We start from the raw sequence: 27,356 nt of genomic DNA, 5'->3' as shown, positions 1-27,356 counted from the left end.
TATTGTTTCCTCTCACGTGTTTTCTGACAAGCCATATCTTTCTAGCGTTTTCTTGCACGTGTATCAATACCTTTTCATTGCGCTTTCTGGCACGTGCAATCAAACCTTTCTCGTGTTTTGTCACGTTTATTTATTTATAGTATTTTCGTCACGTGTATTAACCCAAGGTTATTTACCGAAATAATTTAATTGCTGATGTAATTGCTATATCAGCCAATCACAGGTTAATCATAACTATATATTATTTTGCATACGCTATTTACTTCAGAAGAAATGGCTGGCAATCAAATGCTTCAAGAGGTTTACGAAAATTTCTCTAATCTTGGTAAGAAATATCCTACAATTAAGCCTTATTTAACCAAATGCTTTACAGATATCAAAGCACAATCTGTTAGCGAACAGGCTTCTTTGAACCAAGATAAAAAAGAGAAGATTAAGAACCTCTTAAAAAAGTTTATGGATATGAAGCATTTAGAAATGAATTACGAAGGTCTTATAAATGAAACAGCCAGCAATGAAGAAGACCTTAAACAAATTTTGAAAAAACTAACTGAAGCTATTTTAGCTTACAAGAAAAAGACCGCATATTTTGCTTCTAGACAAGGCAAATTATTGAGAGATGGCAAAATATTTCTCTCGCGGTCGAAGTACGAAAATATTAGGCAGTCGTGCGGGTTTTCAACTCGTTATGCTAATTTTTTAATTGCGTTAAACGATCTATTTGAAAAGTATCCGCGACTGTGCTATTGTGCGATTCCAATTCGTACATTCATGTCAAACATGAAAATCATTCGTGAAATATGCGAAGAAAACGAATTTTTTTGGCAAAATCTTTTTTAGCCTTAATTAATTACAAATTAGAATAACAAAAGAAACGGGTTACGGCGTAACCCAAATTGACCAAAATCAGCCAAGTTCAATAAAATATTTTTTTAATTAAAAACTGTTGTGTTGTGTTTATTGTTTTACAACCCTCCCTCCATTCTACCCCCACCCCCCGCCGCTTCCCTTTAATTAAAATAAACAGGGAAAAACCCACGCAGCTTTCCCTTTCTTAAAAAACCCAGGGGAAGCCCCTCTTATTTAATGACCGGAAAAAATAAAAGTGAAATAACCCTTGCTTCTCACCTATTGTTTTGGTCGAATAATAAAAAAAATGTGGGGCACGTCTTTCGCTGGCGGGCACAGTCAGAGCGTGACGGGCAGGCTGAGGGGGCTTGGGACTTTTGGAAAAGAGGGATCGTGGATCGTGGATCGTGGAAAAAAGAAACCACAGCCTCAAATGTTATATTTATTTTTTTGCACACTAAGATGAAATCCAGTGTTTATTTTCTCAAATCTGATTTCGACTCGGCAGAAAGTCACTTTAAGCGCGCTTTAACCTTTTATTTTGCCTCGTTCAGGCAAACAACAACCTCTCTTGTGATGTCTCGAACATTTTTTTGCAACTCGAACGACAATGCTTCCATCACAAAGTAAACTACAAGATGAGCGCAGACAATCATTCTTTCATTAAATGAAAAAATGTTCTATTGGACTGAAATTTTATTTCGAAATGTCGGTGGTGCTTTCGAGAAGTTTTTTTTTCATTTTTTGTCTTTCTGCTTTCATGATCTCTTGTCGTATTTTTTCGATGTCTGGCTGTGAATTTGTTTGTTTGTGTGCAAAGCTTGAACGTAAAGTCTCTTTAAGTTGACGATATTTCTGCATTTCTCGTAAGATCAGTTGAAACTCTTTGTCAGAAACAAGATTATCATTCAGAGCTTGTGAGACAGAGCTGTTTATCGAGTCATGTTTTGCAACAGCCAGAGCGAGGATTCTTGAGTGCTTATTAACTTTACGTTCAAGCTTTTTGTTGATAACTGACAGGCCAGTGGAAGCTGCGCCAGATATACCTGCTACTGCTGCAACAGGAACGCCGATAACAATTCCAACACCAGTAAGTGAAGTCGCAACAGCTCCAGAAGACAGAGCTGCCGTCACGGCGCCAAGACAGACCACGGAATAGTGAATAACTTTCCGGACTTTTTTATATTTTTTTAACACAAGCCTGTAATGCTCAGCTTCAGCGGATATTTCTTTTTCAATTTTACTTATTTCAGTCAGCCGAAAATTCTCGGCATTTGTTGGGAGGCTTGGATAAAGTTGTGTTTCTTCGCGATCACCATAAGCAGGGGCACTCGGGAGAACATTAGCAGATGACATGGTCTCGTATACATAAAAGTTAATTTTGTATTTAATTTAATTCAATTCCAACTCATATGTAAGATTTGAGCCGTTAAAATCGAATGGCTTTCCATTCTCATCTCTAATCGAAAGAGTCAGAGATGATACATTTTCTTCAGCAGAAACGTCGCGCAAGACGTTAAAATGTGTATTTTGGTAATAAACTTTTTCATACGGTTTTCCACGTATGTCAAAAAACGCTAAAAGGCTTGATGGCTTACCATTTAGCAAGCTTTGTTGCTTGTCGATAAGGTCACAGTTGATGAAGTAATTTTTAGGATTTGAAACATTATTTACCTCAATTGTTTCAAAAAATTCCTTTTCAATACTTGCGTAATTCTCAAACCCAGGCAAATTAAAGAACTTAATAAGACTTTCATTCAGTCCAAAAGTTTTTAAATTGGGCTCTTTTGCTTTTATTATCAATGAACGGCCTGCAATGCCTTTTGTTACAGAAAACATGTTTTTCTCTGGAAATCCTTTTTCAAAAATACTCCCAATGTCATCGAGTGAGAAGTTTCCTTGCCGTATATAACGCGCCTTTTCTTCCTTGTTCACTTGTTTATAAAAAACTATTCCATCCTTTTCCAAACTATTCCAGCTGTTGTAAAGAGAACAACTTAAAAGCCGGATATAGCTTGGTTTTGGAATAGGCTGGTCAAAATAAACAGTGTTCGGATTTTCTTTTGTGGTAACAGTCAGCACAACCATTTTTATATTAAATAAAAATAAAAAATGTTTAATATAAAAGAGGACCATGGATGCAAAAACAAGAGGTTTTATGAAGTGGATGAAAACCCCAGAAGCAACTACAATTTCTAAAGCGGCAAAAGACAATGCATGGAAACCTTTTCTTGCAAAATATCCAAACTCTGACCGAACAAAATTTGTTGCACAGGTTGAGTTCGCGTACAACCACACAGCAACGGCAGACATTTATTACAAGGCAGGGCAAGGCCATTTGATAAATGTTTTTGGCTCTGACAGCAAATATTGGAGCCCAGAGATGAAAAAAGCACTGGGGGTGAATCAAATTTCAGGCGGTTTTCCACAACAGCTGTCACCAAGCGGCGCAAAAGGCTCATCTTTGCCAATTCCCGCGGTTGGATTTCACGAAGCCGCACCGAGTTTGAAAAAAATATTTAACAGCAAAATCAACATCTACGTCACACCAGACCAATATTTCACAACGAAATTAAGAGAGATTTTTCAAAAAACAAAACTGAAGCATACATCAGGAAAAGAGTCAAAAAGGTGGCTTGCTAGCCAAAATATGGGCTATTGGCCACAGCAACTTAACTTTGCTGTATGGTGCGCGACAACAGGCTGCGGTATAAGTCGAGATATTTTCGATGAAGAGCACTCAGCTCTTAGCTTGCCACCGATTGTGCGTAATTTTTATCTTTTTCACGTTTATTTCACGATAAGGCGAATATTGTTTCAGATGGGGGGAATTCAGAGCGTAAGCGCCTTGCCAGGCGACCCCACTTTTAGCCAGTTCGACAACAAGTACGACGTGGCTTCTTACAAAAGAATATGCGCTGAGTTCGGTGTCGACCCGTCAAGCGATTTCCGTTTCACAACAGGCGCAAACCACGGACTTGGTAACGTTTATATCTGGATTACTAACATTGGACCAAACAAAACTGGAGCAAAATACCCCGATTACGATAAATTTTCGGATGAAGGTGGAACTGCAAGCAAAGGTAACTCGATTCAATACATCGAGCCAGACGACGCTGCATATGCACAGGCAGACTGGTTTTGTCCTAACGGCACTGAAGGGCTTACTCAGGCAGGTTTGTCGAGAGTAAACCAGTCGATAGAGGCTTTTGTCTACTGTATTCTCGGTTCGCAGGTGAACGTTCGAAGTAGCATACTTGGAACAGGCGGCCGTGCAAAGGAAGCGCAAAGTGAGTTCCTCGTGTTGGTTGAAGACGCTATAAGGCAACCTGATCTGGCAAAGTCGGTCCAAAGATACCAACTAGCCATCGACGAAGCTAAGGTTCGGCTTAACCTTGCAGTCTGCCCAGGTGCCTGGCTGATGCCCGCTCGTATGGTGATAAACACAGAAAGCGTTGTTGGCTACAATAACCAGCTTAAGCAGGCTGTTGTTGGGATGAAATTAGGAGTGAATGATGAGGTTAATAAAGCTACAAAAAAAGCAGCTCTTAAACTGATGGCCGGAGGAAAATCAAAAATCAACCCACCAAACAGCCACCCTTCAAATCCTATACACAAGAGCGCCACAGCAAAAAAAAATCAGGCACCCGCCGCAAGCGCTGCTGAAACACCAGCTAGCAACGCGCAAAGCGCTAAAGCTACGAAGGCCGTAGCCAATGATTCACACGAAATAAACAAAGCAACTGTTGCTGTTGGCGCGGTTGGAGCAGCAGCTTTGCTCTACACCCTTATGCGTTAACGTCTCTTTTTGATGTATTTTTCAACAAGAAAAGCAACCACAGCAAGGATAAGCAGCCAGGTGTGCTCTGCAAGAAATCCAATTACTTGACCAGCGGTTTTGAAAAGAAATTTCGCAATCGAGCCAATAAGACCAGGCAGAGCTGATGCTACCTTTGAGCCAATATCACTTAGGCCTTTTCCCAACGCTTTGCCGGTGGCCTTCAACGCGTTTGTAATGGCTCCAATAACAGAACCAATCGTGACACCAGCAGCCAGAAGTATTGCTGTTAATGTCACGCCATGTTTTTTGAAGATCTCTTTGATCCTCTCACGAAGTGGAAGCGCTCTTTCTCTTTCGGCAATCTGCGTTTGCAAGCGTCCAAGTTCCTCGGTTCTTTCCGCAACTCTTTCTTCCGCGGCTTGTTTGTCAGTGGGGGAGGCATTCTCATCCTCAATAATTTTTTTGTCTTCCTCGTTTTGGCGCTTGAGCTCATCTTCTTGCTCTTTAAGATCATCCAAAGCTCTTGTGTCGTTGAGCCTTTCTTGAAAAGTGTTTCTTTCGCTCTCTTTGGCAGCGAGGCTTGCCCTTAGTTGGTCGACTCGTGTTTGTTCTTTTGCCTTCTGCTTAGCTTGTTTTTCAAGAGCAGCAACTTCTTTTTTTGCGTTTTCAAAATCCTTTTCAAGATTTTTTTTTAGTTGATTAAGTCTGCGCAATTCTGATTCATTTTCAACATTTGACCCAAGTTGATCCATCTTGGCATTTGTTCGCTCGATTCTTATTCTGAGATCTTCTACTTCTTGGGTGGCTTTTTCTTTCTGCATGGCAATTGTTTCTGCCTGTTGTAGTTGACTTTCAGCTTCTCTTAATCTTTGACGTTCATCTCTTATGCTCTCATTGTCTTGAGCAATAAGATTTTCAGCTGACGGCCCAAGTTCATCTTTGAAGCTGTCTAAAAAGTTTTTCATGAAGCCTGACTCATTATCTTTTAGAATCTTGTACTCGCCTTTTTTAGTTCCTATAGCAACAATTTTCCCCTCATTTTTCCCAGTGCCTCTTCTAATTCTAATTTTTTCAAAATTTGCTTTGGGGAATTTGCCTTTTATCGTGTCTACAGCTTTTTTAAGTTTTTGCCGCAAAAAACTTTCTTTTTGAAGATCACTTATCGAAGGGGTTCTTTCAAGAAAAGGTGTTTCTTCGTAGGATGTGTCTGGCAGCCCGCTCTGTTCGTGCTGCATCGTTTGCATTTCATGTTGTTCACCCCCATGGTAGGGTGTGGATGCCTCCCCGGGCTGAAATGGTCGGGTTGTGTCGACCTCTTGTTCCTCTTCATCATCGTTATCACTGTTGTGGTCAAGATCTTGGTCCAAATCAGGGTCCTCGAATCCAAAATCACCACCACCTGTTGCCATCGCTTAATTTATATATATATATTTTTAAATTAAACTTTTCAATTTAACAATAAAACCAATCGAGAGATGGCTGCTGTTCAAGAAAACCTTCGACCGGGACGCACAGAGAAAATACTCGGCGCACTGAAAGCCGAGCGCGCGGTAAAACGAATCACTTTTGACCGCACAGAAGCCAATCCAGAGGAAACGTTGTATGTTTCAGTGCCCAAGCTGAACGAAAACGAGGTCATTGTGCCTGGCTCGCTGGCGCTGCGCTTCAACATCGACTTGAGCGGAGGCCATGCCAACAACTTTCTGGTTGACAACGTCAGCCGAGCTCTGGTCGACGATTTTGTTGTAAAGTACGAAGGCACCGTCGTGCAGGACACGGTTGGCTATGGCATCTACAAAATATTTGAGGATTTTTTCCTTTCGCAGGAGGAGCGCGACGACAGGGTGCCAGAGGGCATTCAGAGCGAGGACCTTAACAAAATTCGCTCAAATGCTGGCGATAAGAAAACTTCAGGAGTCGAAGCAGAAAAAAAGCTGAATGAGCTATATGGTAATAAATACCGCATCCGTCTGGATCACCAGATTTTAACTGACCATGGGGCATTTTATCCTCAGGCACTATACAACGATCTTGTGTTCGAACTGAAGCTCGCGGCAGCCGAACATGTGGTCAGAGGCTCAGATACAACAAAACTGAAATACAAGTTGACAAACATCCAGCTGGAGTACGAGATGATAAGAAGCAAGGAAATTGCAGATGAAGCGTTCAGCGCTTATTCGGGCGGCAAAGAGTTCGCTTACGACCACATCCAGCGTGTTAAAGTGGTGACTTTTGCAAAAGGCTCCGACACACGTCTTAATCTAAGGGTCAACCCGCAGAGGAGGTCCATGAAAGGTATCTTGCTCCTATTTATTGAGCAATATAACAAAGGTGCAAGGAGCTCGGAAAAGTACATTAACCCGGACCTTACAAAAGTAAGCATCACTGTCAACGGCTCGCCAAACATGCTGTACAACAACGGCATCGAAGGAATGGACATTTGGGGAGAAGTTAAAAGATTCTACATGAAAGAAAAAAATAAAACGCAGCACATGACTCTGCAAAAGTTTTACACAGAAGACAAGTTTGGCCTTCTTATTGATCTGCGTTCCATGGCTGACCACTCGATGCACGGAAGCGGCACGCGCCTTGTGAACACAAAGGACGGTGTCCAGCTTGAGCTAGAGAGGAAAGCAAGCGGCTCAGGTAATTTGAACTGCCACATTTACGTAATCAGCGACGCCCAAATGAATATAATTGGCAGGCAGTTAGAATCTGTGCTTTTATAATTTTTTCTTTGAAAAAGTGTACCTTAGGTACATATACGAACGAAGATGGATCCTGCCAATATACCCTTCAACGCCCTCATTGTGGGACCAACGAACTCAGGAAAAACAAGATACGTGGTCAATCAGCTTTGTGGCCCTTTCCGAGGCAAGTTTGACTACATCGTGCTCATCTGCCCGACGTTCGCGCACAACAAGACTTATTATCGCTTTGCTGAGGAAGATCTTCGATTTTTTGTTTTAATTTGTGAGCAGCACGAGGTGGAATCTTGGTTAAGGCTTTCAAGATTTCTTTTTGAGGGTACGAACACGCTTATCATCCTCGACGACTGTGCTGCTTCGAAAGATGTAAAAGGAAGAACAGGGGAGTTGGTGAATCTTGCTTTCTCTGCTCGCCACGCAGGCTTGAGCATATGGGTGTTAACTCAAAAATTGACAAGCATAACATCCTCATTCCGCGAAAATGTTGCGGCAATCGTTTTCTTTTACACCCCCTCTGCCAAGACCACGAAGGCAATCTTTGAGGATTACGCTGGCGAACTTGCCCATGAGGATTACAAAGAAATCATTTTAAAGCTAAAAAAAAATAAGTTTTCGCATCTTGTCATTTCTCATCGCCACCCTTACGGCACAAAATTTTCTTATTGAACATATTTTTTAGAGTAATAAATGGCTGACCCGTTCGCAACTTCTCCTCCCGAGAGCGTCAAGGGCGCTGCAAGTGAACAAGAATTAGCTTCCGTAATGGAACTGCTAGGAGCTGAACCAGAAAGTACAGAAAGCGCTATGGCACTCATTCAAGGCCCTGACATTCCTGCTTTGCGTGAACAGCTTGCAATCCTTGTTTCAACAGGAAAAGCCAAAGAAGCAATCGGTGTGCAACTGACACACGAGCAGGTGAAGCGCTTGACAGATAAAGAAGTTGAAAAGTACTTAAAGAGATATGAGGCATACGTTGGATCCAAAACAACCGACAGCTTGATTGACAGCTTTATTTTTCTTGTTACTAAAGTCGTTGGTATGGCCGTAAATATCAAGGACGTCAATGATTATCAGAAGGAACTCAAAAACGACTACATCATCAGCAAAGAGCTGTCCACTTTGGCAGGCGGTCTGGCTTTGAAATGCGGCCGCTTTCTTGCCGTTGCAAATGCTGCGCTCATCACAACAAAGCACATTGATTTAAACGAAGCTACAAAGTCGCACACTTCGCTGTGCGAAACCAAAGGTGCTTCCAAAGATGCGGACACAAACACTACTGAAGATTTTTCTGAGCAATGCTAAGAAAATGCTAAGTAATTACTGAACAATGCTTAGCAATTGCTTAGCAAAAAATCTTGCTGAGCAATTTTCTATTTAAATATTATTTTTTTTTATTATAAATGGCCGAGCTCGAACCAACTCCGATCGCTCAAGAAGAACAGAAACAAGTTACTTCAACAACTCCAGCAACAAAGCCTGCCAAAAATCCAAAGCGAGTTGCTGCTGGCAAGCTTGCAGCTGAAAAAACAAAACAGGCTCGTGAAGCACAGAAAAAAGCTGCTGTCGAGGCTGCTGCAATAATTGCAAAAGAAAAGGAAAAGAAATCTGCTGCTGCAAAGCGAAATGTAACACCACCGGCCGTAACGGAACCAGCTCCGCCCGAGGCTCAGCCGCAATCAAGCGGTCTCACCACAAATCAATGGATATCTTTGCTTGGTATCGGCGTTGCAATCGTTACAACTTATGTGAAACGCGAAGACATAAAAGCCTTTATAAACGAAAAAAGAAGTCCAACATTTAAAGCTCCGCCAACTCTTATAACTGATGACACACCAGGGGTCCCAGAGGAACCCCGCGCTTTGCGCGTTACAGCAGAAAGTATTGGAAGGGTTGCAACGCGTTCTTCAGACACGCCTTCGACAATCCAAAATGCCATTAGACCTCGCAAACAAAGAGGAATCCGTCCGATGGATTAAAAAATTTCTTTTGAACATTTCTTTTTCATTTATTATACCGACAATGTCCCTTGGTTTTATTCTTGACAGCCTTGTTAAAGGTGCAGCTATGGCTGGTATTGCATTACTTTGGTTTGAATTTTCCAAAACTTGCGTTAAAACCGCTATTCGGGTGCAAAAGGATGAGGATACAATTTTTAAAAGAGGTATAAAAAAAACAAAAGAAGTTGAATCTGGTGAAGAAGTTGCAAACTTTGCTTCGCAAAACGGTGAAGAATAAACAAAAAAATTTTTCAATTGAATATTTTTTATTATTTTATACTGAACCGCCATGTCTGACAACAAACTCGTAAAAACACTCATGGATGCCGCGACTCTCACTGGCCTTGCCGCCGGAATCGGCTGGGCTGCCAAAAAAGTTGTAAAAGAAAACTTCACATCCGACCCAAGCAGCAGTTTTATGAACTATGTAAAGTTCACAGCCGTCATGGCTGGCAGCGTTGCACTTAAACAGTATCTCGAGGACCAGAAAATTCTCCCAACCAATTAAAAAAAAATTAGAATAGTATAATAACAAAATGGCAAGCGTCGCGATTATGGCTGGCGGAGCTATCTTGAACGCTGCTGCTTTCATTGGCGGCAACTATCTTGCTCGAGCTTTGGGTGGCGGAGATGACGCCGCTTTGAAAGAAAAAGAAAGACACGACAAAGCTCTCGAGGCTTACCAGGCAGCTTACGCGAAGTACTCTCGCGACCGCACGAAGCTTCTCGACTGGATCGAAACCAACAATGAGATCAAACAGCAAGCGAAACAAAACTTTACGAACACAGACTACGCTTTCAAACTCTACAACCAGGCACATCCTGACAAACAAATGATTCCTCCGAAAGAACCCAAGTTCTCTGATTTCTATCAGCCAAGTGAGCAGCAGAAACAAGGTGAACTTATGTTCGTTGGCGCTGGCGCGCTTGCACTTGGGTACGCTGCCTTTCGGTTTCTTTAAACTTTTCTTTTTTTCTTGTATACACATGGATGCAAAGATTTTTGCGGAGCAAAACTTTTCGAAGAAAATCTCGAAAGTCTACTATAGCCCCCAGGGCTACTGGAAGGGAATTGCAGCGATAAAAAAATTAGCCGAGGCGGCCAAGGTTTCCGAAGATGCCGCAAAAAAGTGGCTCGTTAAGCAGGCCCTTTGGCAGATCTACCTTCCGGCACCACGATACGTTCCTCGCCCAAAATTCGATGTTTCTTCTCCAAACGCGGTCCACCAGGCGGACCTTCTTTTTCTGCCACACGACAAACTGCCGCGAGGGCGAAAAGTTTACAAATACGCTCTGACTGTTGTTGACGTTGCCAGCCGATTCAAAGAGGCCGAGCCTTTGACCTCCAAAGATTCAACTGAGGTTGCAAAAGGTTTTCAGACAATTTACAGGCGAAGTGCACTAAAATGGCCACAGATGCTGCAAGTTGACCCTGGTCGCGAATTCATGGGAGCTGTTACCAAAGAAATGGAAAATCACAAAACCTATATTAGACGCGGGCGTGTTAACATTCACAGAGATCAAGCTATTGTTGAACGTTTTAATCAAACACTGGCAGGGCGCCTGTTTGGTTATCAGTACGGTGTCGAGATGAACCTGCCATCTGGCCAGCGGTCGACAGCGTGGGTAAAAAGGCTACCCGAAGTTGTTGCCGCTCTGAACAACGAAGTAACCAGTCTTACTGGTAAGAAACCTGCTGCTGCAATCAAAGAAAAGGCTGTTTCGTCAAAACCGTCCTCAAAATATACAAGACCTGTTGGCAAGAAAGAAAAAAAACTCCCCTCTCTCGTTAATGTGCGCTATCTCTACCAACCTGGCGAGCTGGAAGGCGGCGTAAAAAGGGCTACAGATCCGATTTGGTCATTAAAAGTCTACAGCATTGAAAGGTCTGTTACTAAACCTAATCAGCCAGTTCTTTATTACTTGCACGATGGTCCAAAGCGCGGCTTCGTGCGTGAAGAATTGCTTGTTATTCCTCCAAATACACAGTTACCACCAAGCCCTTAGTGCTTGAGCCCCTTGGGCACTCCTGAGTGGCTTTTTATTTATTAAAGCACTCTAGAGAGACCTTTGCTTGGCGGCTAGTTAGTTTTTTCACTCCCTTTTATGGGGCGGTGGGCTCTTTTTTTTGCCCCTTCTCTGCAAGAGCTTCGCTCTCGTGCTCCGCACCCATCCGATAGTGCCCATATGCCAAAGTGTTTATCCCATCTTCATTTATCCATCTCTTTGTGTCAAATGGCGACAGCGATTTTTTGTTTACCACTATTGAATGCATCTCGTGGGCATAGCTTCTTAGCATGTGCATTTCGTGAAAGCTTTCCTTGTTTTGAAAAAGTGCATCTTTGAAGTCTTTATGATTTATCTCATTTTTCGTCACGCACTCTTTCACCCCCTTTGCCTTTTTTATATTTTTTTCGTCCACTTTCAGCGTGTTACAACATTTTGACTCACTTGCTTTCGGATGTTTCTCTTTTATTTTTTTGACCAATTCTTCGTCGTTTGCCATTATTACCTGCATTTTTTCCCCTTCGCAAGTGCACTCTTTTATTTTTGCCTCAGGAAAGTTTTTCTTTATTTTTTCGATTTCATTTTCGCTTTCACCTTCTGTCATTATTGAATACATTTTCGGCCTCAAACAAACACACTCTGAAATCAGTTTTCCTGCGCATTCGTCTTTCATTTTCCCCAACACCTTTTTGTTTTCTTTCGAATAAAGTGAATGCTCTTCGGGGTAGTCGCTTGTGTCGTACTCGCCGATGTTTTTTGCCATGTCCGCGTAAACGTCTTCTGTTTCTATCACAAGCAAAAGGCTGTCTGTGTCTGTATACAAAAGCTCGCAACGCTCCCCGTACTCCTTTTTCAGATGGTTGTAAAAGAAGTCATACATGCATAGCTTGCTTACGTCAAGGATAGTCATGCCTGTGTAGACCGGTTTATTGAGAAACAGCTTACTTTTTCGCATGTCTATTCCGACAAGATCGTTTGAAAACATCACGTGCCTTGAATACAATGGACTTGCGACCAATTTTCTTATTTTATTTGTCTCGTCGCTTCTTACTATTCTTATGTCTACACGGTTTCTCAGGTTTTCCATTGTTTTTCCAAAAACCGAGTTGTTCATTAGCTTGTAAAAGGTCTTTTCAAAGTTGTTTTTTGCTTTTTTCGGAATTCTGTGTTCATCCGGATGTAGGGCTCCATCCAGCATTCCTGTTCAAACTCTAAAACCCTGTGCACTTTTTTGAGTTTCATTCCCTGTTTTAAATAAAACTGCAAGTTTCGGTAATGCACGACGTAATTGGTTTTGTCTTCAAGCGTTAAAACAAGCTTTTCAGTGTTTGGGGGGTTTAATTCAAGATCATTCATTAATTTCTTTTGGTAAGGCGAATACATTTCTTTGTCTATTTTCTTTTTCTCTGGCGCTAATGGGTAACTGTCGTGAGCGTCATGCAGCTCTTTCGGATATTCTAACTCCACCTCCATAATCCATCCAGTTTTTGCATGCTCTTTTTTTGTCATTATTTCTTTTTCTGTTGGCATAACCTTTTTCCATCTAAAACCACTTTTCGGAAGCGGCTTGCTCATTGCCCACCCGTAAAGGTTATTCGCATCGAGATACATTATGTATTTTTTTGGTTGACTCGGATCAAATCCCTTAACATATGGGTTGTTCGCCTTTGCATATCTCTTGCTTACCGACGAAATCCCGCCTCTTATTCCCCTTTCGACGAAGAGGTGCATTTCGTAGTCTGTGAGTAACTCAAGCTCCACACCTGTCTTTTTCAAAAGCGCATCCCAAGAAAGACCTGGCGACGTGTAATAATTTGCGGGATCCAGATTGTACTTCTCAAGGCATAATTTTCGAAAGTTTTCAAAAACGTCCGCTAACAGGGTAACGTCCGTTTTGATATACAAATCGTGGTAGTCTCCAAGATTTTGGCAGCCAAAGGTTTCCCACACTTTTTGCGCGTGTGCATACTCTTTGTCTGTTATGTGCTCGCCTGTAAGTTTACTGTAGAACTTTTCTTTTTTCGGCAAAGTTGTTTCTTTAAATCTTTCCCATGAGTCCATGTATTCATAGGGATAAATCCCCTTTTGTGTTAACAAGCCAAATTTTTCTATAAAAATGGTTTTTGCTTCTTTGTATCCTTCATCTGTTATGTGGATGTTATTGACAATTTGCCATTTTTCTTTAGTTTCGTCCCCACCTTTAAAAAAACTTTCACTCAAGTTGTTATAATTAAATTCCTCCCACACTTCAACGTATTCGCTTGGATATTTTCCGTTGTCTAACAACAGTTCACTTTTTTCAAAGAAAACCTTTTTCGTCATATTTAATGCATCCTTCGGCGTATCTTCTACAAGTTTTTCAAGCTTTCCAAGTAAAAAGTTCAAAGTGTCAATAAACCTTAAACCCCCCAGTGAAAATGTAATGTATTTTTCCATGTTGTTTGCAACACACTTTACCTCTTTCTGTGCCTCTTTTGAAATCTTCGAAATTGACTGCATCAAATGGTGAGCATCGTAGCCACTCAGGTTATGAAATGCAACTGGTATTTGAATATTTTTTGGATTTATTTTCATCATTAAGTTACACACGTTGTGCGCGGCTCCTCGAAAATTGCCTGTTATGTGACAATGATCCCTCACCGCATCCTTGTAGTTCGGCTGGATAAGCGGCTCTTTGCACGCTAGGCAGTTTTTTTGGTTTTCAGCGGCTAATTTGTGTGATTTTTTTTCAAGCTTTTTTAGCTTATAATGGTTCCCGCTATTAAGAGTATTCGCCAATTCTATTCTTTCGTAATAGCATTTTTTGTGTAACTGTCCTAAGTAACCAAACTCCTTTTTATTAGATTTAAGCCAAACCGGCAAAGAGTCTAAAAAGTTTTGTTTCACCAACGATTTTTCGCAGATGTGGCAGTTTTCGGCTTTTTTAAAGTTTGCCCAGTCTTTTTGCGTCATAAGGAGAGGTTTTGGCTTTGACAATTCATATCTTATTTTCTTTTCTTCAATTAAAAGACAGTTCAAAAATACTTCAACGGCGTTTTCTCCTCTGTAAACGAATGGTTTTTCGTGTTCACCATCACTTCTTACACGCGTGTAAGCGAATCCGCATGCCTCGTGCTTTTCTGTTTTGTACGTGTAACTTTTCTGGCGGTTCTCGGGCGTTTCTCGGCGCTCTTTTTTTAACAATGCCTCGCCGTCGGCGTAAATCGTATAAGGCGCTTTCATTTGTTTTTGGTAGTTTTTAAAAGAAAGGGTGTTTTTCTCCTCATCTGGCATTTCGATTCTTGTTGGCTTGCCTTTGACCCCATTGCAATACTTTTTGTGCTTTTCAAGCAAGTCTTCTCTTGTAAAATTTGTCAAACACATCATGCAAAAGTGTTTTTTGTTACTGTGTTTGGTTTGGTCGTGTAACAAAGCGCTAATTCTTTTTATAAAACAGTAGTGCTGTTTCAATCCTGACTCAATCAACATAAGGTTTATACGGGGTATTTTGTTTTCTTTTTCGCTTTGTCTGAGAGGTATCACACACCCGTCTTTCAAGTGCCACCCAAAAACATTTATTGCAAGGTTTCTGTTTTGCGCCTCAAGCCTGTCAATCTGCTTTAGGGGTGTCGGAAAATCGATTCCGTTGTAGTTTATGCCGTCATCAACGGGATATTTACTTGTTCTTTGAGGATCTTTTCCGTTCGCAGGCGGGAATAAAGCAGCTCTCAAAGCCCATTTTAAACACTGGTTGTCACTGTTTTGCACGTTAATAATTGCTTTTTTGTTTGCCAGTTTGGGAGGCAAAGGCAAGTAAGTTCCTCCGCGCAATGGCCGATAACGCGCAACATAGGTGTACGCCCTTGTTATTCTTTTAACAACCCACCCCGAGCCCCTCTCCGACCAAGCCTCGATTTCTCCCTTTGCTTTGTCAATAAATTCGTCAAACTCTTTTTTTATTCGGTCTTTGGTGTTTTTTGTAAAAAGACGCGGTTCTCTTTCTCTGAAATAGTGCTCCATGTGTTGCGTAACTCCGTTTCTTTTCATCGAAAATTTTACTTTAAGCCCGAAGCTTGCTTTTATGTCATTCAATTCTTCAATTTCACTTTCCAAAAGATCATAAAACTTTTTTTTGTGTTTTTTTGCAAAAATTAAAAGATCTTTGTTGTTTTTTTCGGTTTCGGGTATGTCCATTTTCCATACTCGGAGCCAATCGTTAAAATCGGTGTTGGCCAGTAAAAAAGACAAATTTCTTTGCGGGTTTCTTTGAAATTCACGGAGGTTTTCCTCCATCATAGCTTGCAAAACTTCTGACGAATATCTTGCAGCAGCCATTTGGTGCATATACAAAGTAAAAAATATTTGTTCAATTGAAAAATAATTCTGGCGCGCCTGTTCTTTGGGGCTTGGCGGGGGCCACTTGTTTTAGGACAGTCCTCAACAAGTGTTAAAAGGGTGCCTTTGCCTAGATACATGTGCATGGGTTGAAAGGCTGTCATCTAACCCCGACACACTTGCAATATGAGGGTTTTGGACGCAAATCCAAAAAAACAGTGAGGGGCGAGAATGGCGAAGCCGGCAGGCGAGCCAGGCGAAGCCCCGAACGCATTTTTTTGGATTTGCGCCAAAACCCTCATATTGCAAGTGTGTTAATTTGTTTATTATATATATAACGAGAATTCAACCATTGTACATATTACGCCAATTTTTCCAGTTTATGACCTTTGACATACAACAGTTAACGGCACGAGAAAACAAAGCTGCAAATGCACATAGCTTAACAAGCGAATTCGCTATTTCAATAATATAAAAAAGAAAAATTACTGGTGACAAACTCTTCTAGACAAAAACTTTATTTAAATAAACACACTGCGTTATATGTACGTTAAAAGCAAAACTTTTCGTATCGCATCGAGGAAACGTCGCCACAAGCGAATGAATTACTCTCTAATCAATTGAATCAACAGGCGAATTTTGAACAAATTGTGACAACACAAGCATTCGGTTAATTAAACAATAAGAACGACGTAAATCCAGAGTAAAAAAATGCAATTTACTTTTCCAAGACGAACCCAAGAGTGCCTGAACATTCCTAGAAAGTCCGTGGATGTGTTGTTAGTTCCGAAGAAAGTCTTGTTAGGTCGCCGTCGAGAGCAAACTTGCTGCTCGCTTTCTCGACCTCGTTGGAAACCATTTGAATTCTTGCGCTGTGATTGGTTGAGTCGTACTACTCTAGATGCTGATTGGTTATATTTTTCACATGTGAAGACAGCTATACGCGAAGCTGATTGGACTTTTTCCACATGTGAAATATAGCAAATATAGAATTCTATTTGCAAGGTTTATTGCTTAAAATTCTCGCTATATATATAATAAAACTCCTTTAACAATAATTGCCAATTATCGTGATGTGAGCCATTTGCATGCCATTTCTCTATAATTTCTCTTAACACAAATATAAAACGAAATAACGAGGCTGACGTTATGTTGCTAAAATCCAATCTAATGGAAAGGGGGAACTCTTTTACAAGCAACGTCAAATGTCAAAGAATCAGTTTGACATTCAATTTTGAATAAATGGCTGTATTTTTTCAGGTGAAGAAGAGAACATCTCGAGACAAATACGCTCTTCACCCGATGATTCACCTCAGCAATCAGACTTAAAAGCCTCTGAAGTACAAGTACTGATCAAACAAGAACTAGATCTGCTGCAAAACCAAGTCTGTGCTAAAGATCACACGCTCTGCCGCACAGGACCAAAAGGTAACGCGGGACGACGAGGAAGACCAGGAACCTGAGGGAGACCAGGAACCCCAGGGAGACCCGGATCAAGCGGACCTCCTGGTAAACATGGGCCAATCGGAGCTCAAGGACCGAGGGGCATAAAGGGCGATATTGGAATGCCGGGAGCAAGCACACGAAGGATCTTACACCTGTAGAACGACTAATGCTCTGGCAACAATAGAAGCCAAAGTCAAAATCAATACTCCTGTTGTTTTGACTTCCTGTTTTGTGATCAGAAAATACGTCAGCAGTGTCAGCGGAAATTACGTCATTGATTCCGATGGCGCGGGAGGCCAAGTACCGTTTACAGTTTTTTGCGACATGAATGACAAGAATGAAGTCGGCGTGACAGTGATTAGTCACGACAGTGAAAGCAGAATGTTAGTGGATGGATGTTCCTCTCAAGGCTGTTACTCGCGTGACATTCATTACACAGGAGCAAGTCTGTCTCAGCTGGCGGGTCTCACCAGAGTCTCCTTACACTGTGAACAGTTTATCAAATACGAGTGTCGTTATTCAGTAATGTTGGGGTGGGGAGGATACGCCTGGTGGGTGTCACGTGATTCCAGTAAGATGACGTACTGGGGCGGGGCATCACCTGGCAGTGGTAAGTGCGCATGCGGGATGACCAACTCATGTGCAGATTCCTGGCGTGGATGTAACTGTGATAAGAATGACGTTGTATGGCGTGACGACAGCGGTCTCCTCGATGACAAGACACAGCTGCCAGTTAAACAGCTCAGGTTTGGCGATACAAGTGGGTCTGCCCAAGGCTACCACACACTGGGAAAACTGAAATGCTATGGCATTGCGTAAAAAAAAATTAAAATGTTTTTTCTCTAAAGATCCAGTTGTTTTAAAAAAACATTTTCTTATAATTCTCTAAAGATCGAGTTGTTGGATCTTTAGAGAAAAAGATGTTTGATAACTGGGCTAATGAATTTGCAAGAAAGTAATAAACATACTGAATCGTAACCTAACTGTATCGTGTGAAAAAACTGTTATTTCCTCTAGTTTTTTTTTCCGAGCGTTTTGTTCTAAAGAAATTAAAGCGAGCAGGTTGGAAAAAGTGTACACGGGATATGCGCAAATACGGCCTGGCTTTCCCCGGCGATGATCAGCTCCACGGGTTGAGCACAGTGGGACACGAAGATAATTGATAACTGAGGTGGCCTCCCCTTTAAGCCTGGTGGTTTCTAGGAGGTCTCTCCGCCTTTCCATAATTAGTCTCTGCTGTTATATCACTGTTATATTGCTAATAAATGATGATGATGTTGATGATGTTGTTGATGATGATGATAATGATGATGATGATGATGATGATGATGATGATGATGATGATGATACGTTAGATGCATGTCATTTGTTTGAATTAACATACTGAGAGCCTTTTGGGAAAATAAATCAGAACACATTTATTGTAATTGCTGTTTTCTTCTTTAAATAAACTTTCTCATCATTGTTTCATGTTACTGACTTATAATTTCCTTATTATTACTGTTACTCATGATCAGGTATGAAGGAAAATCAAACTAAAGCCCGGCCCAAATGTGGATGAGAGTTGATGAGAGTTCAAACTCTCGCTCTCGTTTAGCTTGAAACTCTCACGCACTCTCATCGACTCTCATGCGCTCTCGTCGACTTTCAACCAAATTGTTCGTTTTGACCCTTTTATGACGAGTATCAGCAGAAGGTGTACCACGTGACATAGGTATAATAGTCGTCCATCATTTAGCCATCGCTCCCTCTTTTCTGCCAAAATAAAAGAATGCAGACGATGGTTGATACAATCTTTGACTTACTTTTGTAACGTATTTAAAGAAATAAGTTAGAACCAACAAACAAGTGTAAGATTTTTGTAAATAGTGTGAAATAATAAAAATCTGAAATCTGAAGCCGTACAAGGAGGCTTTTAAATTAATTCAATTCTAGAATACGTTTGACCCCTGTCAATAGGATGATAAGATAATTATACTTCCTGTGATACTGAATCTCCATTACAAGCTGAGACAAGTAAAGCTTTTTTTACTGCATGTTTTCTTCATATCAGTTAGCACAAGCTTCGTGTTACACTTTCATAAGTGAAGCTCGGACACGACCGTGACACAACAACTTTTGCGAAGCTTTCTATCGTCTTTACAACGATTAAACCAACAGTGAAAGCAGCTCAAAGAGAAAAGATAACGTCCATAGCATCAGTTTGACATCACAAGTTTGTGGTAGCAGCTGTATCGATGGAACAAGATAAAGAAGAGAAGCAGACGAACAGAAGACAAACACTGAACAGCTTGTGTTCCGCGTCAGGCTTGCTGTTGTCTGTTGTGTGTTGTATCGCGCTAATTCACGTGGAACTCAGAATACAAGAACATCATCGACTGATATCACACTCAGTAACATTCTGTGATAACAAGGAGACAGAAATCCTTCGAAAAGTACAACAAAATTACGACAGATGGCAAGTTATGGCTACAGGCCGCCATTGGCAAGGGACTAAAAGGTAAGTTTTGTCATTTTAGTACAGTAGACAGTATAACTATATTTAAGCATAATTTCTTCGATAATTATTTCCAATTATTGTGATGCGAGTCGTCTACACTTCACCCAACATGCCATTTCTCTACAATTTTTCTGTATACGAATAAAAAACGAAATAACGATGGTGACAGTATGTTGCTGAAACCTGATCTAATGGGAACTGAAATCTCATTTACTCGTAACCATCGAATGTCAAACAATCAGGATTCACAGTTTACAAGTTTTTAATCTAATTTTTCAGGAGAAGAAGAGATCATCTCAAGACAAGAACGTTCTTTGCCCGATGATTCACAACAAAAATCAACCCTAACAGCATATGAAGTACAAGTAGTGATCAAACAAGAACTCGGTCTGCTGCAAAACCAAGTCTGTGCTAAAGATCACACGCTCTGCCGAACAGGACCAAAAGATAACACGGGACGGCCAGGAAAACCGGAAACCCGAGGGAAACCAGGTCCCCAAGGGAAACCCAGATCAAGCGGACCTCCTGGTAAACATGGACCAATAGGAGGACAAGGACCGATGGGCATAAAGGGGGATATTGGAATGATGGGAGACACCGGTCCCGTGGGACCTAGAGGCCCGCCGGGTATGAAAGGCGTCAAAGGTGAACCGGGCCAGTCCATCTCGGCTCCATCTCTGCTGCAGCGACCTGTTGAAATGACGGTCAATGAAAGTCAGACAGCCATCTTGAAATGTATAGCGGATGGTAATCCACGTCCAAAAGTCACTTGGTCTAAGCTGAATTCATCGCTCCCTGTTGGTCGTCACGTGGTAGAATCCAGTGGCGCTGTGATTGTTAAGGAAGTTAGACCTGGAGACGAAGGAGTTTACAGCTGCAGAGCTGAAAATTTGCTGGGAGAAATAAATGCTTCGGCGAAATTAACTGTTCAATGTAAGTAGCAGAATGTGATATTGTCATAGTTATTGGGAAATATGATTACGATATGACAATCTTACCACAGGGATCAACACTGACCTGTGTTCTAACTGACTAAGTCCCATCAACATAATATTTCAAGTTGTTATACACCTTTTCAAGAAAGGCTACAACAGCAGTGAAAATAAAATGTAACAAAAGTGTGTTTGGCAAAATCATCATAATTTCTCTATTTCTCGATAGTTTCTCCTCATCTTTTACTATCATTCAATCGATTGATGGCTGAAGAAAAGCAAAACGTCACCATCGCCTGCACTGCTACTGGTCAGCCGCGTCCTAGTGTCACGTGGTCCAAGTCAGTTGGGAGTTTGCCTGAATACAGAACTAAAGTGATGAATGGAACCCTGACAATCTACAGTGTGACAAAAAAGGACGCTGGAATATACATCTGTAAGGCAGAGAATATTCTGGGATCAGCAACAAACACTGCTCAAGTAGTGATATTCTCTCCTCTGCGGTTCAAAGTCCGTCCTCCTCAAGAGGTCTCTCCCGCTATGTTTGGTTCAAGTGTTTCTCTACCGTGTGTGGCCGAGAGTGACCTGAGAACTACAATTACTTGGACCAAGGATGGAAAGTCTTCACTTCCTGTAGAATCCAATGTTCTACTGAATGGAACACTGGTTTTTGAGAAGATAAAGAAATCGCATGAAGGATTTTACACTTGTAGAGCGACCAATGCTCTGACAACAATAGAAGCCAGAGCAAACATCAATTCTCCTGTTACTGCGCCTTCCAGTTGTTCTGTGATCAGAAAATATGTCAGCAGTGTAAGCGGAAATTACGTCATTGATCCAGATGACGCGGGAGGCCTGGCACCATTTACAGTTTACTGTGACATGAATGACAAGAATGGAGTCGGTGTGACAGTGATAAGTCACGACAGTGAAAGCAGAACATTGGTGGATGGATGTCACTCTCGAGGCTGTTACTCGCGTGACATTCAGTATACAGGAGCGAGTCTGTCCCAGCTTGCAAGCCTCACCAGGGTCTCCTCACACTGTGAACAGTTTATCAAGTATGAGTGTTATGGTTCTGTTATGTTGGGGTACGGGGTATATGCCTGGTGGGTGTCACGTGATTCCAGTAAGATGACGTACTGGGGCGGAGCATCACTTGGCAGTGGTAAGTGCGCATGCGGGATGACCAACTCATGTGCAGACTCCAATTATGGTTGTAACTGTGATAAGCAAGACGGAGTATGGCGTGAAGACAGCGGTCTCCTCACTGACAAGACACATCTGCCAGTTAAACAGCTGAGGTTCGGAGATATAGGCAGTTGGAACCAAGGTTACCACTCACTCGGAAAACTAAAATGCTATGGTACAGCGTAAAAGAAAATGTTAATTTGTTGTTGTCTCAATTTATTGCAAGCCCACTTGAAATAATGATGATAGTCAATATGCTTTAGTTAAGTAGCAACAGATATCGAAAAAAACGGAAATTGAAAATATAAAAAAAAAGCTTTAGTGATGTTTCAGGTTAAAATTTTTATCGAATTAAAAAGAATTAAACAATTATTTACTTACGACACTATATTTTTTCATAGAGTTATACTCAGTCCCAATTATAGCATCTAGTTTATAAAATTCGTAACACTGAATAACTAACTTTTTGACACGTTAAAAAGTACAAAGAATGTGTCATACAGTAGCGTAAGAATCTGTTATATGAAGTAATAACTACATGTAATCATCATGGCAAATTAGCGTCTAGTTTGGTGCTTTTCATGTCGTTAAAAAGACGCGTTATCTACATAGTCGATACATAGCCACAGACATGAAACAAGGTGCGTAAGAGCGTTTGAGGAGGCAACGTGGCCGGCAACGTGGCCGCAGGTGTTGTAATCCGAAGCTCCCGGGTTTAATCCCTCCACACTGCCTGCTACTAGCGACCACTAACTGGATTTATTTTCGGCCGTCCATAGTTCAAATTCTTGGTCACGCTTAGTATATAGCTAACTGGTCTGCCTCCTGCCAGTTGGGATTTTTTAACTATGTTATGTTCATTTAAAACGTTTGTTTCCTCTGTTTTAGTGTCAATGCCTGTACTCCTAGATACAACACTGTTACTTATGGAAAGCACTCTTTGCGTTATGTAGGACCCAAACTATGGGGAAAACTTTCTACGGCTGACAGATCAGCCAAGACTCTGCAGGCTTTCACAAACCGTATTCGCAAAAAAGATATAACTCCCTTAATGGACAGCGGCTGTAAGGGATGCATCCTATGCTGCACTTAGTGCCTCTCAAGTCAAAACATTATTATAAGATTTTAACATTTTTTACACCATAGATTATAATAACATTTTTTATATGACTTATATATATTTTTATTGTATTTATATTTAGTATTAGTGTAGCTTTTAGTTTTTAGCAGTGTCCCCTAATTAGTATGGTTTTATTTTCCAGGCTATAAGGCTTTGACACTTAAATAAAGTTTCTTATCTTATCTTATCTTAAGCTAGCTTTCTCGAAGTTAAGTGCATGACCACTATAAAAACGACCTTTACAACATTAACAACCGGATGCGAGCTTAACAGTTGAGGTTCCCTATACCTGATTATGGCATCTGATCGATCCTGATTAATTGTTCATATGAAATCCGGCCAAGCTTTGAGCTAGTTACCAAAAGGTTTTTATTTCTATGCATGTTGTCCCAAAGACTAGATCTTCACAGTAAAAGATATTTGATAGCTCCGCTAACGAACTTGGTAGAAAGCTAGAAACTGTTATTTTCTTTAGGGTTTTTCTAGTGAATTAAAGAAGTCAAAACGAGCAGGTTCAAGCTAGGAAGTGTGGGCGGCGTATTAGACTAAGATCTTGGTTTACAAATTCACCGAGATATGCGCAAAACTGCCATGGTTTGTTTCGGCGGTGCTCCGTTGTTGAGTGTAATATGACACAAAAATACGTCAGATACATGTAATTCGTTTAACTTCAAAATACTGAGAGCCTTATTAAAGGGAGAGTAGATCAGAACACATTCATTGTAATTGCTGTTTTCCTCTTTTAATAAACTATCTCCTTATTATTGTTGCATGCATGTTACTGAATTTTTTTACCGTATTCTTACTGTTACTAGTGTAGAGAAAAGGAAGGCAGTTTAGCAGTGAACCAATTGTTAATTCTGATGCTCCTAAATGTCACCGTAAAATTATTACATCCGACTGAGATCGTGACTCAGCTGCATCACGCTGAACAAGACGTGCATACAAGGGAAAACCAAATTGTTCCTTTGATCCTTTTGTGACGCGTATCAACATAAGGTGTACCACGTGACATAGGTATAATAGTCATGCATCATTACCCACCCCTCCCCCATCTCTGCAAGAAAGTAAAAGAATGCCGATGGTTAATGGTTTATATCATCGCTTACTAATTTTCCTCACAGATGATTTTGGGAAATTAATTAGAACCATTACGTCTAAACAACTCAAGGTCAACAATTTAAACTCGCCTTGCCATGGGATCTTTTGCAGCATGCTGTGCACACGTTTAAAAATAATACTTCAATTCTAGCCAAAATACGTTTGACCTCTGTCAGTATCAAAGATGATACCATAATTAAAACTTCCTGTGATACTGAATCTCCATTACAAGCTCAGACAAGTAAAGTTATTTTTACTTCATATCAGTAAACACAGGATTCGTGTTACACTTTCATCCGTGAAACTCGGACACAACAGCTTTCTATCATCTTTACACCGATTAAACCCACAGTGAACTGATCTGTAAGCAGCTAAAAGTGGAAAGAAAACGTCTTTAGCATCAGTGTGTTTGATATCACAAGTTTGTGGTAGGAGCTGTAACGATGAAACAAGATAAAGAAGAGAAGCAGACGAACAGAAGACAAACACTGAACAGCTTGTGTTCCGCGTCAGGCTTGCTGTTGTCTGTTGTGTGTTGTATCGCGCTAATTCACGTGGAACTCAGAATACAAGAACATCATCGACTGATATCACACTCAGTAACATTCTGTGATAAGATGGAGACAGCAATCCTTCAAAAAGTACAACAACATTACGGCAGATGGCAAGTTATAGCTACAGGCCGCCATTGGAAAGGGACCAAAGGTGAGCATTGTTTACGTTCTTCTGTAATCATTGCAAAATGTTGTGCGTTTTGCTCGTCGTCTTTACTCAGGGTGCCTGCTATTTATCTTTAGTATCCCCGAAACAAATGAATGCGAAATAAGGGGGCTGAAGCTGTGTTGCTGAATCCAGGTTGTATTATTGCATCATAGCAACCGTTAATTGTCAAAGAATGGTTCATGGTTTACGATTTTGAATAATTGGCTCTAATTTTTCAGGTGGAGAAGAAAAAAATTCAAGACAAAAGCGCTCTTCACCTGAAGATTCAGAACAAAAATCAACCCTAACAGCCTCTGAAGTACAAATACTGATCAAACAAGAACTTGGTCTGCTGCAAAACCAAGTCTGTGCTAAAGATCACACGCTCTGTCGTACAGGACCAAAAGGTAACGCGGGACGACGAGGAAGACCGGTAACCCGAGGGAGACCAGGTACCCCAGGGAAACCCGGGTCAAGCGGACCTCCTGGTAAACATGGACCAATAGGAGCTCAAGGGCCAATGGGAATGAAAGGGGATGTTGGAGTGCCAGGGGATCCCGGTCCCGTGGGACCTAGAGGTCCGCCGGGTTTGAAATGCGACAAAGGTGAACCGGGCCAGACCATCTCGGCTCCATCTCTGCTGCAGCGTCCTGTTGGAATGACAGTCAATGAAAGTCAGACAGCCATCTTGAAATGTACAGCGGATGGTAATCCAAGTCCAAAAGTCACGTGGTCTAAGATGAATTCATCACTTCCTGTGGGTCGTCACGTGGTAGAGTCCAGTGGCGCTCTGACTGTGAAGGACGTTAGACCTGGAGATGACGGAATTTACAGCTGCAAAGCTGAAAATTTGTTGGGACGAGTGAATGCCTCGGCGAAATTAACTGTTCATTGTAAGTACGGTAGCTGAATTTATGTATTTAACGGTTTAGGGGTAGGTTGTATGCTTTAATAAAACAGTCCCTTTCGAAAGAAAAATGATAGTTGTTGAGAAATATGATATGACAATATTACCAAAAAAGAAATTTCAGAAGAACTTCGATCAACACAAAAAATATGTTTAGTCCTGGGTTCTAATTGTCTAAGTCTCATCGATAACATTTAAAGTCGGAATTATGCACATCAGCGGAGAAAATCAAATGTAACAAAAGAGTGTTTGGGCAAATCATCACAATTTCTTTATTTTTCGACAGTTCCTCCTCAACTTTCATTCAAAAATCGATTGATGGCTGAAGAGAAACAAAACGTCACCATCGCCTGCATTGCTACTGGTCAGCCGCGTCCTAGTGTCACGTGGACTAAGTCAGTCGGTAGTTTGCCTGAAGACAGAACTGAAGTGATGAATGGAACCCTGACAATCTACAGTGTGACAAGAAAGGACGGTGGAATATATATCTGTAAGGCAGAGAATACTCTTGGAGTAGCAACAGACACTGCTCTGGTCATGATATTCTCTCGCTTAGGGTTCAAAGTCCGTCCTCCTCAAGAAGTGACTCCTGTGATTGGTTCAAGTGTTCATCTGCCGTGTGTGGCCGAGAGTGACCTGAAACCTACAATCGCTTGGTCAAAGGATGGCAAGTCTTCACTTCCTGTAGAGTCCAATGTTCTACTGAATGGAACACTGTTTATTCAGAACATCAAGAAATCACACGAAGGATCTTACACCTGTAGAGCGACTAATCCTCTGGTGTCAATAGAAGCTAAAGTCAAAATCAATACTCCAGTTATTATGACTTCCTGTACCGTGATAAGAAAATACGTTAGCGGTGTAAGCGGAAATTACGTCATTGATCCAGATGGCGCGGGAGGCCTGGCACCATTTACAGTTTATTGTGACATGAGTGACAAGAGTGGAGTTGGCGTGACAGTGATTAGTCACGACAGTGAAAGCAGAACGCACGTGGATGGGTATAGCGGTGCTGGTAGTTACTCTCGTGACATTCATTACACAGGAGCGAGTCTATCTCAGCTTGCAAGGCTCACCAGAGTCTCCTCACACTGTGAACAGTTTATCAAGTATGAGTGTCATGGTTCAAGAATATTCAATGGAGCGAAAGCATGGTGGGTGTCACGTGATTCTAGTAAGATGACGTACTGGGGCGGAGCAACACCTGGCAGTGGTAAGTGCGCATGCGGGATGACCAACTCATGTACAGACTCCAGGTATGGTTGCAACTGTGATAAGAATGACAATGTATGGCGCGAAGACAGCGGTCTCCTTACTGACAAGACACATCTTCCAGTTAAACAGCTGAGGTTTGGGGATGCATCTGGTTATGCCGGTCAGCAAGGTTACCACACACTGGGAAAACTAAAATGCTATGGCACAGCATAAAAAGCAACGTGATTGTGGTTACCAAGGTAACCATAATGCTACTATCTGTGTAAGTAATGTAAGTAAGACTTTCCGAAGCACGAAGTAAGAACGAGAGCGTACCGAAACGGCACGGAGGATTTGTCAAGTTCTCCAGGTAGCTTTTTACGATTACAATACTATTGTTTAGAAGGATATATGAGTTACGGTGATGAATTGTTAGGATTTAGTTAAATATGAGGATTCCGAATAAAAAAAAAGCCACTTTCACAATCATTATGGCGCTTTCGAACTGTCCAAGGGAGTTTTACACCACCCAGCAAACCGCAATAAGTCGTTCATTGCATTCACGACTTAAAAAGGATATCAAACTTTAGTGGCTGAAGGCGTTTAC

The 27,356-nt window shown here is 41.3% G+C and overlaps 4 protein-coding genes across 4 annotated transcripts in view; 2 read left to right on the top strand and 2 right to left on the bottom strand.

Annotated features, from left to right (window-relative positions):
- LOC144651472 (uncharacterized) overlaps nt 1-21,911 on the top strand; it is a 28,005-nt gene extending 6,094 nt beyond the window's left edge. Inside the window, exons 2-3 of the mRNA XM_078511414.1 lie at nt 19,882-20,535; nt 20,764-21,911. Coding sequence (XP_078367540.1) covers nt 19,882-20,535; nt 20,764-21,911 — 1,802 coding nt within the window. The remainder of the gene's footprint in view (nt 1-19,881; nt 20,536-20,763) is intronic.
- LOC144651486 (lysophosphatidylcholine acyltransferase 2-like) overlaps nt 1-27,356 on the bottom strand; it is a 105,136-nt gene that overhangs the window by 57,564 nt on the left and 20,216 nt on the right. The window lies entirely within an intron of this gene.
- Nucleotides 4,645-5,836, bottom strand: LOC144651528 (uncharacterized). Its single transcript, XM_078511492.1, has one exon. It carries the CDS (start codon nt 5,593-5,595, stop codon nt 4,645-4,647), a length of 951 nt encoding a protein of 316 aa, XP_078367618.1. The 5' UTR covers nt 5,596-5,836.
- Nucleotides 24,250-27,217, top strand: LOC144651455 (uncharacterized). The gene is made up of 3 exons (XM_078511395.1): nt 24,250-24,651; nt 24,888-25,541; nt 25,842-27,217. The coding sequence occupies exons 1-3, from the start codon at nt 24,390-24,392 to the stop codon at nt 26,981-26,983; spliced, it is 2,058 nt and encodes a 685-aa protein (XP_078367521.1). The 5' UTR covers nt 24,250-24,389; the 3' UTR covers nt 26,984-27,217.

The sequence above is a fragment of the Oculina patagonica genome, chromosome 4, assembly GCF_052425735.1.
Source record: "Oculina patagonica isolate OP01 chromosome 4, crgOcupat, whole genome shotgun sequence".
Taxonomy (NCBI): Eukaryota; Metazoa; Cnidaria; class Anthozoa; order Scleractinia; family Oculinidae; genus Oculina; species Oculina patagonica.
This window is presented reverse-complemented; position numbering and strand designations above follow the sequence as displayed.